Genomic DNA, 16,916 nt, shown 5'->3' on the forward strand with positions numbered 1-16,916 from the left:
CTAATGTAATGTGTCTAAGCTAAAAATGGATCATCAAATAAGTGCAAAAATAGTGCAAAAATACGGAAGGAATAAGGAAAAAACATATCATATCCAAAAATAACGTGTGACGAGAAATATTTGGATAAATATTAGGTGTAAAATGATCTCTGGGTCAAGGAAGAGCTTCACAGTTGGACTCAGATTAATGTATAAAAAATATATACATCAAAAATATATATACCAATTATATATATACACACAGGTTACTCGAGTAAGATCATGAATGGGCAAAACCAATCAAGTGCAATACATAAAGAATGCAAATCAGAATACTAAATATAGATTCATATGTCATCCCTTGCATAGGAGAAAAAATACTGTAGATAAAGCACTATTATATAAATATATATATACTGTTGCTTTCACACACAGAAAGGACCAGCACTCCTGTTGGTATTCAATCCAGTAAAGGATTTATTTTGGTGCAAACTATAACAAAACAGACGCGTGTCAGCCGTAGCCTTTGTCAGTGTTGGCTGACGTCTCTGAAGCGGAAGTAAATAATGGCAAGGTGCATCAAAACAAAGAAAGGACTACACATGAAAATTCATTGACGCAATATTGAAATGTGCAAACCAACATAATTCTAATTCATTATTGTTAGCAGTCATTCTATAAACAATAAATTGCTATCCTATTACATGATTTTAAATATAAAAGATATTCATTCATGATTTCACTGCTCCAGAAATTAATATTCTGCTCTACTTTTCTTTATTTCTATTAAGGAAAATTGCTCATTGTAATCCTATGTTTGCGTTTAAAATAATAATTCAAATGTGAATGAGATTATTTTTATTCCTATTCGTTATACCGCCCTGAATGGGCTTTAATCTGCTTTGATGTCACTTTTTAAAAAAAAATGTAAACTTTAATTTTGTGCCAAATATTCAAAGGATGCTGTTCTAATTGATTTTTCATCATACGTGGGTTATTAATTCTTCTCCAGCATTAAGCCCATTCGGGTACTTGGTCTGAAGTTCGATGATATATCTTGACTCCAGACGTCGTAACCTTTTCTCTCTGTCTCCCCCTCTGATTTCCTTGGGGACACAGTCTAGACAGAAAAACTGTAATAGTGATCTATTGCTATTGTGATGGCTGGCGAAATGACGGGCAACTGGATAGTTTTCATCCTTATTGGCAATTGCCCTTTGATGTTCCAGTACCCGCATCTTTACTGCATTGACTGTTCTACCCACATAGCGGTAGCCGCATGGGCATTCCAAACAGTATACCACATATGTCGTGGTACACGTCATGAATTTAGAGATCTTTTTGTTTTGTTGATACCCAGGGGTTTGATACGTGAAAATTCTTTTGCTGGAGCTGCAGGCTTTACATTTTCCACATGGGAATGAACCATGAAGGTTCTGTAAGCTGCCACCAGTTGTCTGTTTGGAGAGATGACTTTGTACTATACGATCTTTGATAGAGCGTGACTTTCTAAATGATATTTGTGGATAATCTGGAAGTTCTCTTCCCACAACATTATCTGATTTTAGGATTTTCCAGTTCCTATTTAATATTGTTCTTATTTTACTTGCTGCTGATGAGTAACTGGTAATCAATCTCAAATTTCCTGTATCTTCTCCTGATTTCTTTGTGTTTGTGTCATTTAATAAAATGTGTCTTTCTTTGGTTTCAACTTTCTATTTAGCCAGTCGTAAAGTTTTTTGTGAATAGCCTCTTGATTTAAATCGTATAATACTGTCACTAGCAGCTTTTTCATAGTCTATCTTTTGTGAGCTATTTCTTTTAATACGGAGTAATTCCCCATAGGGAATACTCTTTATAAGAGTCGCTGGGTGACTACTACGTCCATGTAAAACTGAGTTCCCGGCTGTACTTTTACGGTGTAGAGCTGTTTGAATGACACCTTCGTTAACAAAAACCCTTAAATCCAAAAGTTTACTTCCCTTGGGCTTATATCACTAGTAAATTTTAGATTCAAGTTATTTTCATTAAGTGCGGAGATATATTGTTCTGCTGATGTTAAAGATCCTCTCCAAATAATGAAGAGATCATCAATATATCTCCGCCAACAGATTACTTTTTCCACCCACTCATTTTTGTCATCGGACCAGGCCACGTGCTTCTCCCACCAGCCCACGAACAAGTTCGCGTAACTGCGGGCGAAGCAGGTGCCCATCGCCGTACCCTGTATCTGTCGATAGCTCTGATTTTGAAAGATAAAAATGTTGTTATTTGAACAGAATGAGATGAACTCTAGCAACATTTCACTGTGCTCTAAGTATCTGGCTGGTCGAAGTCTTAAAAAGTTCTTAACTGCCTCCAGACCATCTTGGTGTCTGATACTTGTGTAGAGATTACAGATATCAAGTGTGATCATAATAAGATCTTCTTCCCATCCAATGTCTTGAATTTGCTTCAAAAAGTCTTTGGTATCTTTGGTGTAGGAACTCAATTGCTTGACAAAAGGCGCAAGAAAATAGTCTATAAATTTGGACATATTCTCAGTCAATCCTCCTATTGATGACACAATCGGTCTCTCTGGTGGTCTAGAAGCATCTTTATGTAACTTGGGTAGGTGGTAAAAAGTGGGAATCTTGGGGTGTCGATTCTGTAAAAATAGCAGTTCTTCTCTTGATAGTATTCCTTTCTCATACCATTTGTTAATCAAAGTAGCATAGTCTTGAATACTTTTTTTATACTCCTCTTCTGTGGTAGGGGCGTAGTTACCTTTGTCCTCAAGTTGTCGCAGGGCCTCCTTACAGTAATTGTCTCTAGTTTGTAGGACAATATTTCCGCCTTTGTCCGATGGTTTTATTATAATTGACTCATCTTTTTCCAGACTTTCTATAGCTTTTCTTTGTTTATACGACAGGTTCCACTTTCTTGTCCCTTTTGAGTTTTATATATATATATCCAAGCTCCAAAGTACCCAACGTACAAGGAGCACTCGAACGGCAACATGCTCATGAAGAGCCTTTATGGTATACAATCTGCCGGCAGAACGATAACTTTAAGCAGTTCAATTCACCATGGATGCCTGACGCGTTTCGAACTGTCCCCACTTCTCTTCAGAGGCTTTGGCAATAGAAGGCGCATAGGACATGGCCCTCATCATTTAAATGCTCCAATGCATGCCCTGGATGGGACGCTCTGCTGCGACTAGCAGAGCATTATGGGCCTTGTTGTGTTCTGTGTCTCCAGATGGAGCGCGCAATGTTGCTGCTGTGACATTCATAGCCCCCAGATGGGCCTCGGTGTGCCGGTGGATATGCTAAATCCGTTGCTGCCCTACGAAGTCGGCCTGCTCGATAACACCGCGTGGCCCCCAAATCCTGGGGTGGTGCTCCTTCGTGGCAGGGTGTGCCGCGTATTTATCCAAGCTCCAAAGTACCCAACGTACAAGGAGCACTCGAACGGCAACATGCTCATGAAGAGCCTTTATGGTATACAATTCACCGGCAGAACGATAACTTTAAGCAGTTCAATTTTCTGGATGCCTGACGCGTTTCGAAGTGTCCCCACTTCTCTTCAGAGGCTTTGGCAATTGAAGGCGCATAGGACACGGCCCTCATCATTTAAATGCTCCAATACATGCCCTGGATGGGACGCTCTGCTGCGACTAGCAGAGCATTATGGGCCTTGTTGTGTCCTTTGTCTCCAGATGGAGCGCACAATGTTGCTGCTGTGACATTCATAGCCCCCAGATGGGTCTCGGTGTGCCGGTGGATATGCTAAATCCGTTGCTGCCCCACGAAGTCGGCCTGCTCGATGACAGACCGCGTGGCCCCCAAATCCTGGGGTGGTGCTCCTTCGTGGCAGGGTGTGCCGCGTATTTATCCAAGCTCCAAAGTACCCAACGTAAAAGGAGCACTCGAACGGCAACATGCTCATGATGAGCCTTTATTGTATACATTCCGCCATCAGAACGATAACTTTAAGCAGTTCAATTTACCATGGATGCCTGACGCGTTTCGAAGTGTCCCCACTTCTCTTCAGAGGTTTGGCAATTGAAGGCGCATAGGACACGGCCTTCATCATTTAAATGCTCCAATGCATGCCCTGGATGGGACGCTCTGCTGCGACTAGCAGAGCATTATGGGCCTTCTTGTGTTCTTTGTCTCCAGATGGAGCGCGCAACGTTGCGGCTGTGACATTCATAGCCCCCAGATGGGCCTCGGTGTGCCGGTCGATATGCTAAATCCGTTGCTGCCCCACGAAGTCGACCTGCTCCATAACACACCGCGTGGCCCCCAAATCCTGGGGTGGTGCTCCTTCGCACATCTGGCTTGTCAATCCTCCATGGATGCCTCCACATTGGGACTCCGTGATTCGGAGCTCCGTGGCCCCAAATTTCTGGGTGGTGCATCTCCCGTGGCTGGGAGACCGTGTAAAAATCAAAGCTCCAAAGTTCCCACCTGTGGAGACGCACTCTGACATCCACTGCAGCAACCTTCATGAGGTAAAAGCCGGATCGGCGGGCGGATCCTGTTTACAGTATGCCTGTCGATTCACGCATGACTCGTTTCGTGCTCATTGCACTCTTCAGAGGCGCGACAGTCATTTTGACAAAGGTGGGAACCTTGGAGTTTTGATATATATAAATGATTTTCACCAGAGATAAGGGAGCTAAAGAAAGAGTGCAAAATAGATAAAAGAAAATGGAGACATTAGTATGATGAGGGAAGTAAGGAAATGTACAAGAAAGCCTTAAAAAGTATCAGCACAAGATCAGCAGAGCCAGGTTAAAAGATTTTGCTGACAGGATCAATCAGTCTTTTCAGCCTTCCTAAGAAATCTCTTCTAGTGTGAATTCCTTCTTAAAACCTAATATTGTAGGGGTGCTCCCCCTTCCAAGGAACATTGTGAGCAGCTGACCAACTATTTTCTTGGAAAGGTCTGACTTATTTATGAGATTTCAGACCCCTTCATTGAATCATTGAAGCCAAAGAAAGTGCTACAGCCAAGAAGTCTGTGACAGGACTCGCAACATTCCCACAATTGAGTAACAAAGGCATCCTGACAGTAGCAAACACAGTTAAATTCGGCTCTCCTCTGGACCCAGCTCCTTTTGATATCCTGTTGAAAATGGAAGAGGTCATTATATCAGCTCTAATGGTTATCTATCCTTGGAAAGTTGATTTGTTCCTGATACATGGAAACATGCGATTATTCACCTGTTGTTGAAAAAAACCTTCTCTAGACCCTGACCGGGCAGAAAACTGTAGACTCGTATCGCCACTTCCGGGGGTAATTAAAATTTTGGAAAAACTGATAAATGGCTATCTGACTAATTTTTGGATACCAACAATTTACTGCACCAGACGCAAACTGGTTTTCAATCTGTTTGCAGCACAGAGATGGCTCTCTTAATGGCCACAGAAGACCTTAAAAATACACTGGATCGGGGTGGGTTAGCTGCGCTCATTCTTCTTGATTTGAGCACAGCCTTTGATACAGTCACCCATCCAATCTTACTACATAGATTAGAAGAGACAGACATTACTGTCAAGGTGCTAAAATGGTTTACTTTATTTCCAGCTAATAGGATCTTTCACGTGAGTAAAGGACCTTTCTTTTCGAAGACACATCAGCTTAACTGGGGAGTGCCACAAAGCTCTTCTTTGCGCCCTATGCTCTTTAATGTGTATGTTCACCCTCTATCAGACATCATTTGTACTTATGGTTTTACCATGGTGTCACACGCAGACAACAATCAGATTGTTGTCTCCTTGTCACCAAACACCAACTCAGCTTTTGAAAGCCTTACTATTTAGGGGCCGAGTCCGATCTGGGTCAGAAAGCTCTCCGACCGAGGTGGATCCGGAGTGTTTTCCGACCAATCCGGAGTCCTGCAGTCCGACCGAGCAAGTACGATGCGGCCGTATGCTGCCGGACTCGGTTCGGTCGGACTCCCATAGAAGTCAATGGGAGCCGGTCGTACGATGCGTACATGGACTCCCATTGACTGAATGGGTACGTCTCGCACAAGGACACCCCCTACAGTGGGTACGCATCAGTGCCATCCGCACCATACATGCCTGTGTTGGGGAGACCCTTGGGTCCCCCCCTGTGTCTGAGTAGTAGGGCTGCGGGTGACAGGGGGTCCGACGGGGACCCCCAAAGGCAACTTCCTGGACGTTTTGCGAGCCGGACACTCCGTCTCGCACCAGCTGTCCGACGCGTGCATCATACTGGCTTGGTCGTAAATCGCATCCATTGCACGCCACGGTTAGCTTACGGCCGAGACGTACGGAGCGGTTCGGACCCGGAAACGACTCGGTCGGTGAATTTCATGTAGCTCGCACCGTACTTGCTTGCTCGTACAGCTGTATGAGTCGGGTGGAAAACACGCATACGGCTCGTAGTTTTTCCGGGTGGATCGCTTTCGGTGCCCTTCCGACCCGGATCGGAATCGGTCCCTAAGTGACCAGTTAGATGGCAACAAGCTACCTCAAGCTAAATGGGGATAAAACAGAGGTCATGGTGATCGAAAACAACCCCTCGTTATGGCATCAATATCTCTGGCCCCTGTCCTTAGGGGAGCCCCCCCCCAAACCAGAAGTGAAGAGCCTTTGGGCCATATTGGATGAAGATTTAACTATGGCCTTCCAGGCAAAGAGAGTTGCTGGTACCATGGCTTTCCAGGCAAAGAAAGTTGTGGGTACCTGCTTTGGCCTTTTAAGAGCTCTTAGAAAGATGCTCTAGTGACTCCCTATGAAAAGGCGGACGACAGTGGTTCAAGGTCTCGTACTCTCCCGTTTAGACTATGACAACTTTCTTCATCTAAGCAGCCCTTCATAAGTCACCAAAAAGCTGCAAGTCAAGTAAAATCTCACGGCTTGAGTACTGTTGGGTTTACCTAAAATATAATCAGCACGCTCGGCCCCGTGAAACTCCATTGGTTACCCATAAACGAAAGGATAGAATTCAAAGCTTTATACATCGCTCACAGGATAAAACAAACGCCTGGCCCAAATATTCTTAGGCATCTCATTCCCTTGTATAGCGCCCCTAGAGAGTTGAGATTGAAAGACCTAGAATTAAGAGAGCAAGAGGTGGGGGCCGCTCATTTACTTATTTGGTGTCCAAACTTTGGAATTCACTTCCGATTCATCTTAGAATAACTGGAAACCTGCTAATCTTCAGAAAGCAACTAAAAACATATCTTTTCACTTAAAACAGTATATATTTTCTCACTAGTTCTGTCAGCCCTGGGAAGCCACATTTTGGGTAGCCATGTACTCTATAAAAATTCATTAATAATAATCATAAATGTTATGTATATGTGTGTGTGTGTAAATATATATATAATATATATATATATATATATATATATATATATATATATATATATATATATATATATATATATATATATATATATATATATAGGCGCTCCAATTAATAAATACCAGCACTGGCGGGGGGTTAATCCTGATGCGGATTTAATGGCACACAAGATAGAAAAACAAACGCGTTTCAGCAGTACGCCTTCGTCAGTGTTTGGCGGCCGCCGCACACAAACCTCGTGATTTATACGTCATCATTAGGTAACAGGATGGGTACATGGGCGCCATGATTACTCCAGGCAACATAATCTAATATAATGATTAATACATTTGCCGATACAGACTCATTTCTGCACCAAATGTTAACACAATTAATTGTGGCAGTCAACAATGGATTGGCACTTTCGTCATCGCGCATGATACAGATCTCATACATAAACCTGTTTGGTATATTAGATCAGTTCCTAAATCCATAGGTGCCATATTTGATTCAGGAAGCGCGACATGGTTTAGAAGATTATAAACATCTGCCAAAACTTATAAGTCAGCCAAATCATATGCGGCATCCTAGTACAATAAGGCGATGTGCTGTGTCGTGATAAAGCCCTGTATGGGCATAAACGGTGACCCTACATAGTTCACCTTATGTTATCGTGAGTACATATACTATTCATCAAACCTAATCATGCAAATGCTTCACGGCCGACAAAAATAAGCAAATCAAATCAAAGTCAATAATACTGTCACAATTCATTCAACAAACCAATACATGGTGCTCCCAACCTTTCCTGTATTTTCCTGATTGTTACATACACAGCTGTATTTACATATTTACAAGTGAACTCCCAGTTCCTCCCCCATATTAAGTCCTGTTGGGACCTTAGTGGCCATATCAATAATGTAATGGGACTCCAGTCTCCTAAGACGTTTCTCTCTGTCTCCTCCTCTAGAGTCACGTGCTACATAATCCAAACAGAAGTATTTCACTAGTTTCCGGTTGCTGTTATGATGTAACTGGAAATGTCTAGCAACCGGATAGTTGCTATCATTATTTTGGATTGCTCGCTGGTGTTCTAGGATGCGAATCTTGGCTGCATGTATGGTACTGCCCACGTACCTGAGGCCACATGGGCAGACCAGACAATACACTGCAAAAGCTGTGTTGCAATTCATGAACTTAGAGATACGTATAGGATCCCTACGTCCTGGAATCACATATGATGTTACCTTACTGCTGTTAGCACAAGCTTTGCATTTTCCGCAGGGATAGAAACCTGCTATACCTAGAATCCGTTTTGGAGTAGATGGCAAATGACTTTTGACCAGATGGTCTCTGAGCTATCGTGTTTTCCTAAAGGTGAGAGATGGATGTACAGGAATGTTGCAACCGATGATTACATATGATTGAGGTATATTCCAGTTAGCCTGTATGATTTTTCTAACATTGGTCACTACATTGGAATAGTTAGTAATCAGCCTGAAGTTTGGTGCATTCTCACTGTCCTTCTTTTTATTTTTAGGAACATCTCTCAATAACACTGTTCTGTTTTTTGTCTCAGTTTTCTTCCATGCTTTTTCAAGAATTTTCCTTTTGTAGCCTCTCGCTTGAAACCTTTCTATACTCTCTACAGCCGATTGTTGGAAATCCTCCAGTCTAGTACTATTGCGTTTAATACGCAATAGTTCCCCATAGGGGATACTATTTTTCAAACTCACCGGATGGCCACTCCTTGCGTGTAGCACTGAGTTACCTGCGGTAGATTTTTGAAATAGTGATGTTTCAATCTTTCCCTCAGCCACAAATACCTTCACATCCAAATACGTGACCTCACTAGAACTGATGTTACTGGTGAACCTTAGATTTAAATTATTGCTGTTCAAGTGATCAATGTATTCTGTAGCTGACACAGCACATCGCCTTATTGTACTAGGATGCCGCATATGATTTGGCTGACTTATAAGTTTTGGCAGATGTTTATAATCTTCTAAACCATGTCGCGCTGCCTAAATCAAATATGGCACCTATGGATTTAGGAACTGATCTAATATACCAAACAGGTTTATGTATGAGATCTGTATCATGCGCGATGACGAAAGTGCCAATCCATTGTTGACTGCCACAATTAATTGTGTTAACATTTGGTGCAGAAATGAGTCTGTATCAGCAAATGTATTAATCATTATATTAGATGATGTTGCCTGGAGTAATCATGGCGCCCATGTACCCATCCTGTTACCTAATGATGACGTATAAATCACGAGGTTTGTGTGCGGCGGCCGCCAAACACTGACGAAGGCGTACCGCTGAAACGCGTTTGTTTTTCTATCTTGTGTGCCATTAAATCCGCATCAGGATTAACCCCCTGCGAGTGCTGGTATTTATTCATTGGAGCGACGCTATTATACGCGATCTTGCCGTCGCGTCTCCAGCACCCGCTACCGAGTGCACGAGCCACCGGCAAGAATTGGGAGCGTTGATATATATATATATATATACATATATTCCAAAAGAAGAACACGCACCACTTCAGTGCTGCGTAATCAGGCCCACCAGACGTGCTTCAATAAAGAAGGATTTTATTTCAAGCAAGATAAAATAATTCAAGCATGGCGCGTTTCAGTTCCTGCGAACCTTAATCATATACAGCTGAAAAGCAGTCCAGTTCAACCCTGTTTTTAAACCAATGTTCAGACAGCGAAAAGGGACCAGGTTTCGTGCTCATTGTAGCATTTAAAGTGGCAGTGGTGACATAAACAATTTCTTTACTAAGTATTGCATTTTCATGATAAATGATTTACGTATGTATCTTCTGGTTAATCCTTCAATATTAATTATGAATGTTTATATATATGTGTGTGTGTATATAGATATAGATATAGGCTTTCAATACAGAGGAGCTGTAAATGATACAGAAGTGACTGCTTTGCCTTCAGTTGCCCCTGGTAAAAGAGTATCACAGCCCCACTGCATGGTGCATCAGATGTTGGTGGTAGTCAGGAAAGGCACACCGGTAGAAGTGGGCACATACATGTCAACCTGTGTATCATAAACAGCGTCATAAAGAGGACTCATATTAATATTCTGGTGCCGTGTTTCTTTTGAACATGGATGCTTTTCAGAGTCTCAGTGTAAGCGCAATGTTTCAAATAATGAATCATATAATATGAATTAATTACCGCGAATGGATTGTCAAGTAACATTTTGTGTTGTTTCTTATTGGCAACTTCAAGAATTATAGCGTCATGGGTGATACACTGGGGAGGGTGTCAGCCTGCGTGCAGAGGTGGTGCACACCTGTTGAAGCCGCAGGTTAGGCTCAGGTAACTGGAGAGCGTTTTATTGTGTTGTCTTGTAAGAGAACGTGTGCCCCTTGAGGTCTGGGCTCTCCAGCTCCCCACAGCACAGGGCACGCGCTCCCTCGGAGCACGCGGGAGTGTGAATTCCGCGGGGGAGCATTTCTACAGCTTGTTTCTGAGCTGAACTCCTACGGAGACAATAATGACACACGAAGATTATTATGTTTCAACCACAGGCTCCCCTTGACGTTTAGTTTCTTGGTACGAAAACGACCTCTTTGGTTTCTACTATTGAATTTTGTCTATTTCAGTGTTTCGAAGCTCAGTTGAGTAACCCACCCGACCTCTGTCTTCCCGCAGGGCGGCCTTTGAGGATGATGCCTACTGCCGAATGAAGCAGGTTTTGAGATGGTACCTGTCGGGCTTTTATAAAAAACCAAAGGTAAGGGGCAGGAACAATTGCGTAGTTAATCACTGAATATATTTCTTGTCAACATTGAAATGGAAAAGAAATACACATTTGACGACATCTGTCGAAATACAGAGCCTCTCCTGGTATATTTAGTTTACAATTTCATAACCCTTTTCTACTCAGTAGGAGTCACACCCAGCTCCCACCGCTGTATGATGAAAACACAATTATGTCATTAAAAGTATCTTTAATTAAGACACTCTTGAAAATGCTATTTTCAGATTTCAGGTCCCAAGATGTGCCTCTGCTCATAAGTTCTTTTCCTCTGGAAAGTAATTGTTTCATGCAATCTGTCAGGCAGTAAACAGCTTTTTTATAATGTCATTTTTGTTGCACTGCGGTAATAAACTTGAAAGCGACCTTTGCAGTGCAGTAATAAACATTTGAATGGGCTTTTAGCACAGTTGCTCTAAAGAGGATGTGGTATTGGGTCATGTTTATTTTCACTGTCTTTGCACAAATAGATGTGTGTGTGTGAGATAGAGATGCGTTGCACTGCGCCGGATTAACTTGGTGTAAACTGCTGCCTTAAACGCAGTCTCTTTATTTACTTATTCGAATATATATTAAGGTGTATCACAGCCCGCCACCTCCTCCGACATCTGCGACATTTGTCTGTGCACCTGTGTAAATATTTATATACATACACAAATATACATACATTACCTACTGGCGGTCGCCAGTAGGTAGTTATAGTTAGGACCCCTTTTCCATAGGAAAACCTCAACATTCTATTTTGAATAACTTTGGCGCCAGTCGATGAATCCTCGCGAATTTCTCAAAATAGGTGGGGCGCTACGCTCCGCTCCTACCCTGAAAGTCTCGGGGGGATTCGTCAAGCGGGGGCTGAGATAAAAGGGGGGTCCCAAAACGCGTTTTTCCCATGCATTTTTCCATAGGACCTTTAGAACGAGCTACAGCCCGAACGGCTGAACAGAATTACTAGAAATTTGGCAGAGAGGTAGTCCCTAGGTCAAGGAAGTGCCTTTTGTAGGTTTGGTGTAAATCTGTTCAGTAGATTCTGAGAAAATAGCCTTTAAATCAATATATATATCTGAGCCCGCTTACGGTACGCTTACCGTACGCTTACCGTAAGCGTACGGTGGCGTGCGCGAGCGCGATTCTGATTGGCTCTTAGATCTTAGTAAACATTCGAATCGGCCGAAACCAGGAAGCGGCGGCCGCCATTTTGTCTCTCGCACTGAGTGTTGTTTATCAAACAAGATGGCCAAAAACATGTTATGGGGCTGTTTTGACAACTCCCTCCCACATAGTCATGTTGAGGGAGTCCCCAAACATCCCCCAAGAGCAAAAACGGTTTTATTTTTTTTTCGGCAATTTCGCCGAGTACGCTTACCGTACGCTTACCGTAAGCGTACGGTAAAAAAAAAAAAAAAAAAAACACTATCCACACTTACCCCACCCCCTGTGCTTTTGGTGGCCGTAGGCCACCAAATGTACAGGGCTTATTAATAGGTAAAAAAAACTAAATTTTGGCAACATGAAATTATAAAATCGAAATAAAAAAAACACTATCCACATTGACCCCACCCCCTGTGCTTTTGGTGGCCGAAGGCCACCAAATGTACAGGGCTTATTAAAGTTGATAAAAACCGTGCACGGAACGAACTGCGTTAAGTGGGCGCGCACGCCTCGAATGGCGTAAAGTAACTTAGCATTTAAAAAACCGTACAAATTCACTGAAAAAACCATAGGTTTCACACACGTTATAGTTAGGAATTAGCATTTAAAAAACCTTGCAAATTCACTGAAAAAACCATAGGTTTCACACATGTTATAGTTAGCGGAAATTTTACTGATAAAAAACCAGTGAAATTGCCCCGTTATAGTTAGTGCTGGCAACTATAACTCACGCGACCGCAATCTTCTGCTGATGACATATGTGTCTTTATGAAAAAAAAATATTTGTAATATATGTATAGCTAAAAATGTATGGAAGAAGACATGGGCAAATAAGTGTCTAAATACAGTATTAGCATCAGCAGAGGATTGCGGTCGCGTGAGTTATAGTTGCCAGCACTAACTATAACGGGGCAATTTCACTGGTTTTTTATCAGTAAAATTTCCGCTAACTATAACATGTGTGAAACCTATGGTTTTTTCAGTGAATATATATATACATACATACATACACACCCACACACTCACACCAGAGATATGTCAAGAGAACACAAGATTCAGTAACATTTATTGATGATCACATGACCTACTGCGAGTTCATGAAATTGGTTAGACCAATCAATTGTGATCTCAAGCTGTACCTGTGCTACGTAAACATAGTAGAACAGCCTGTTTATGGAGTGGGAATTTGGTCTGTCTATGAACATAGATTCACTAGGTTTGAGTGAGACGTGTGATTTAAAAAGCAAGGTTTTTCTGCCTCGCAGGCGTCTGCCATCCTCTGCGATGCTTTAAGGAAAATAAACGATAACAATACAGCGCTGAGGGAGGAGCCAAGATGGCGACCGGAGCAGACGCTTGAGCGCCCGGCTCCGTCGGCCCGTGGCCTCGGACTATCATCCTGATTCCTATCCTCGCCGATTTTCGAGGTGCACCGTGTGCGACGACGCGCTGACCGCGCCGCCGCTTTCCCGGAGTCCTAGCCCGCCCGGATGCCGGAGTTCTTGGTGCCTTTGTTCTTCGCACTGGACCCCTGCTCTATTGTGGCCTTGGCCGGCCCCCTGGAAGCTCCGCAGTCACCGGACCCGCTGGCGCAAACCTGATCCCCGCGGTCCCGATCCCGCCTCACACCACGGACTGTCGCCAGATGAGCCGGGGGAGAGAAGCCCGGACACCTCCTGCACCCTGCACCTAACGGGCTGGAGCTATAGGGTAGGCCCCGGTGTGGCGGGTCTTCTGGCCCGCTCTGTGGACCGCGCTGTGGGAGGCTGCAGACCCCCTTCCTCTATCGCCTAGTCGGCGGCACAGAGAGCCCGAGGGAGGGGAAGCGACTGTTGGCTTTTATCTGTTGCGGCGCAGACCTGATGGGAATTGCCTCCTGGTAACGACCCCCCCCTGGCCACTGCACCGTTCAGCGGTAAAACATGGCGTTGATTGCCTGCCTGCTGCTGGGGGGGGATGCTCCGGTCTCGCCCGCTACCCGCCTCGCCCTCCCTCTACCAGGCTCTAGCTCCACAGTGCCGTCCCGGATTGCTGCCGATGTGGGGGCGCAGCTTCCGCTGACATGCGGCTCCGTTCTGGCTGCCCTGCGGGACTTTCGTCTGCAATTGTGTGCTGGCTTGCAAACACTGAGTGAGCGGTTCGACTCCATACTGTCGGCTGCGGGTCGTGAGCGCCCCGTTTGTTATCAGCAAGACATGGGTCGGCCGGTGCTTCTGTCCTCTTGCGGGGCCGCAATGACTGTGTATAACCATGCTACGCTGGTGTCTGCAACTGGCTTTCCCGGCATCCAGGATCAATCGCTCTCCTGCTCAATTGCGGATACTTTGTTTCCCCGTTCATCGCGGCCTGCCTTGTTGTTGCCTGCCCCACTGCGCCCGCAAGAGTATCCAGCTGAGCGACACCTGACGTCCTCGAGGAATCGTTCACGGTGGCCTACGGCTTCTCTTATGTGGAACTCGTGTACTTTACAGGCCAGGTCTGGATTTTATATGGTGCACAAGGGGACCTCAATAGCCGATCGGCGGCCATTTTGTGACTCTACTTCTCCATCTTCTCCCCAGCGGCCATATTGTCTTTGTCTGCACGGGATGCGGGGCCTTCATGTGGGGGCTGGTCTAATCTTAAGCCCGCGATCGGGCCAGGGCTAGGTTGAGTTATATCACCATGGTTTCACGGCTGGACTGGACTCGGACTGGAACTGTTTGCATATGTTGTGCGCACTCGTCGCGAATTGTCTGCCTTCATTTAAATTGCTGTGACACGCTATCTTCACACGATCGCTTTTGGGTATAGTGGGTTTTCAGTGTGTGGAGGCGTGGCTGGCCGGTGGTCCCGGGCGCTCCGAGGTTACGTGGGGCTCCTCCCCGCTTTCTTTCTTCTTTGTTTCCTTATTTTCTTCGTTCTATTCCTACTTTCTCTCTTGTCTATATTTCGGGTTCATTGGGCGACAGGCACTATGCTGGGGGGGGGGCAGGCCGTAGCCTCCGCATTGGTGTAGGGTGGGGGGGTAATTCAATGTTTTTAGTTCTATGGGCCTTTTTCTTCTATGTCTCTGCGCTATGCTTGTTTCGATTCGGGGTCCGGGTGTGGGGTGGATTGAGTGGGGGCGGCTTTGGAGGGGTGCGTATTTACTCACGTGACTATCCTGTTATCTAACTGCACCGCCTCACTGTCTGAGATTTTCTATGGTCGTTTTAATGATGCTGCTGCTCTCCTGTGTGGTGAAGCCATCTTGCGGACTCGAATCTCCTTCGTTCTATCCTTTACTGACCTTTTTCTCTGAAAAATTATTTTAAAAACCTTAAAATTAACCTTCACTTCTCCTTCCCCTGGTGTCAAGGATCTCTCCAGTGTATACCTCGTCAATCGTAGCTAAGCTTGATCATCAATGCACAAGGGATGTAATGTTTGACTCAGTGCTTAACCGTATTGTGGCCGGCCGGATGGTTGTAGGCCCGTATTTGTTCTTTTACTATGCACAAATAAAGGTTTTTAAAAAAAAAAAAAAAAAAACAATACAGCGCTGCCTTGGAGGGCCTGCCCTCCAACACAGGGTTGTTAAATACGGATTTTCCAACCCACAGGTCTAGCTTTAGTGTGCTAATGTATGCAAATAACATAAATGTATGTTCGTCTTGGCATGTTATAGCATAATATAGCAGACTTGTCAGTGCTTGTTTCATATAATGCATGCATGACTCAGACACTATTCCCCTAATCCGTCGCCTTAGTCAAATGTAAGGAGAATTTACAGCTCCCATTCACATGTCAAGGATGTGGCTGATCTGCGAGGCAGCTGGGAATATTTCTGAAAATGTCTGTATATTACCCGTGGTGCTTTTCAACAGTAAATCCTCAGCATCCTGCACATAAGTAAATAAAATAAACTCATTACCAACCCAGAACTTTAGAGTAAACCATTCTGTACTCTTTGATATGAGGTTAGTCTGGGGTTACTCGCAAAAGATATTTTGAACTTTGACCAAGAAGGGAGGCTGATCCTATGGGCTGCTAACAATAATGATCAGCAAGTGCTAGGAGGTGGGCTGTCGCTTGGGGCATGGGAGCTGAGGGACCTCAGTTAGCTATGCCTGCTGAAGAATGTCAGCAACATGTCAGGCGCAGTGGAAGCAGCATCAGCGCCCTTTGACACCTACGATGACATCAGAGGAAGTGATGACACAAGGCCCATGACCATGATCACATCACAGAACATGACATCATAGATGTTAATTTTTTTTACAATCAATGAATATGATGATAAAATGTTACTTATTCAGTTGCAACCCTCATATATTAGCTCGCAACCTTCATACTTTCACTAGAGTACATCTATGAACAACCAGTGAAATAGTCTTCATCGACTCAGGCAATTGGGCACCAAAGGTTTCTACAAGTTCAGTGTGAGTCTGGAACGATTGTTTAACAGCTCATACACTTTATATGGAAGAAAATTTAAGGTTTTTATTAGAAGACTGTGTGCACCTATTACTGGTGCCAACTCGCTCTACCTAATGCATTGTCTTTTCCTTTTTCTCTCTCTGACTTGTCACATAAAAGAAAAGGGACCACAGACGCACTTGCCCTAACAGCCTCAGCACCCAATAGAAGGCACTTATTGGGAGAGGAGAGAGGGAAGAGGCAAGGGGGGACTCTTTCTCTCTCCCCCCCCCCGCCTCCGGCCTCTCAGAAGTCTC

At 44.2% G+C, this 16,916-nt stretch overlaps 1 protein-coding gene across 7 annotated transcripts in view; it reads left to right on the forward strand.

The window, feature by feature from the left end:
• The window catches only part of OSBPL5 (oxysterol binding protein like 5), a 1,218,591-nt gene that overhangs the window by 1,039,229 nt on the left and 162,446 nt on the right, over positions 1-16,916 (forward strand). For all 7 annotated transcript variants that reach the window (XM_085644727.1, XM_085644725.1, XM_085644728.1 and 4 more), the window contains one exon: positions 10,965-11,046. In XM_085644727.1, coding sequence (XP_085500853.1) covers positions 10,965-11,046 — 82 coding nt within the window. The remainder of the gene's footprint in view (positions 1-10,964; positions 11,047-16,916) is intronic.

The sequence above is a fragment of the Triturus cristatus genome, chromosome 3_1, assembly GCF_964204655.1.
Source record: "Triturus cristatus chromosome 3_1, aTriCri1.1, whole genome shotgun sequence".
NCBI classification, from domain to species: domain Eukaryota; kingdom Metazoa; phylum Chordata; class Amphibia; order Caudata; family Salamandridae; genus Triturus; species Triturus cristatus.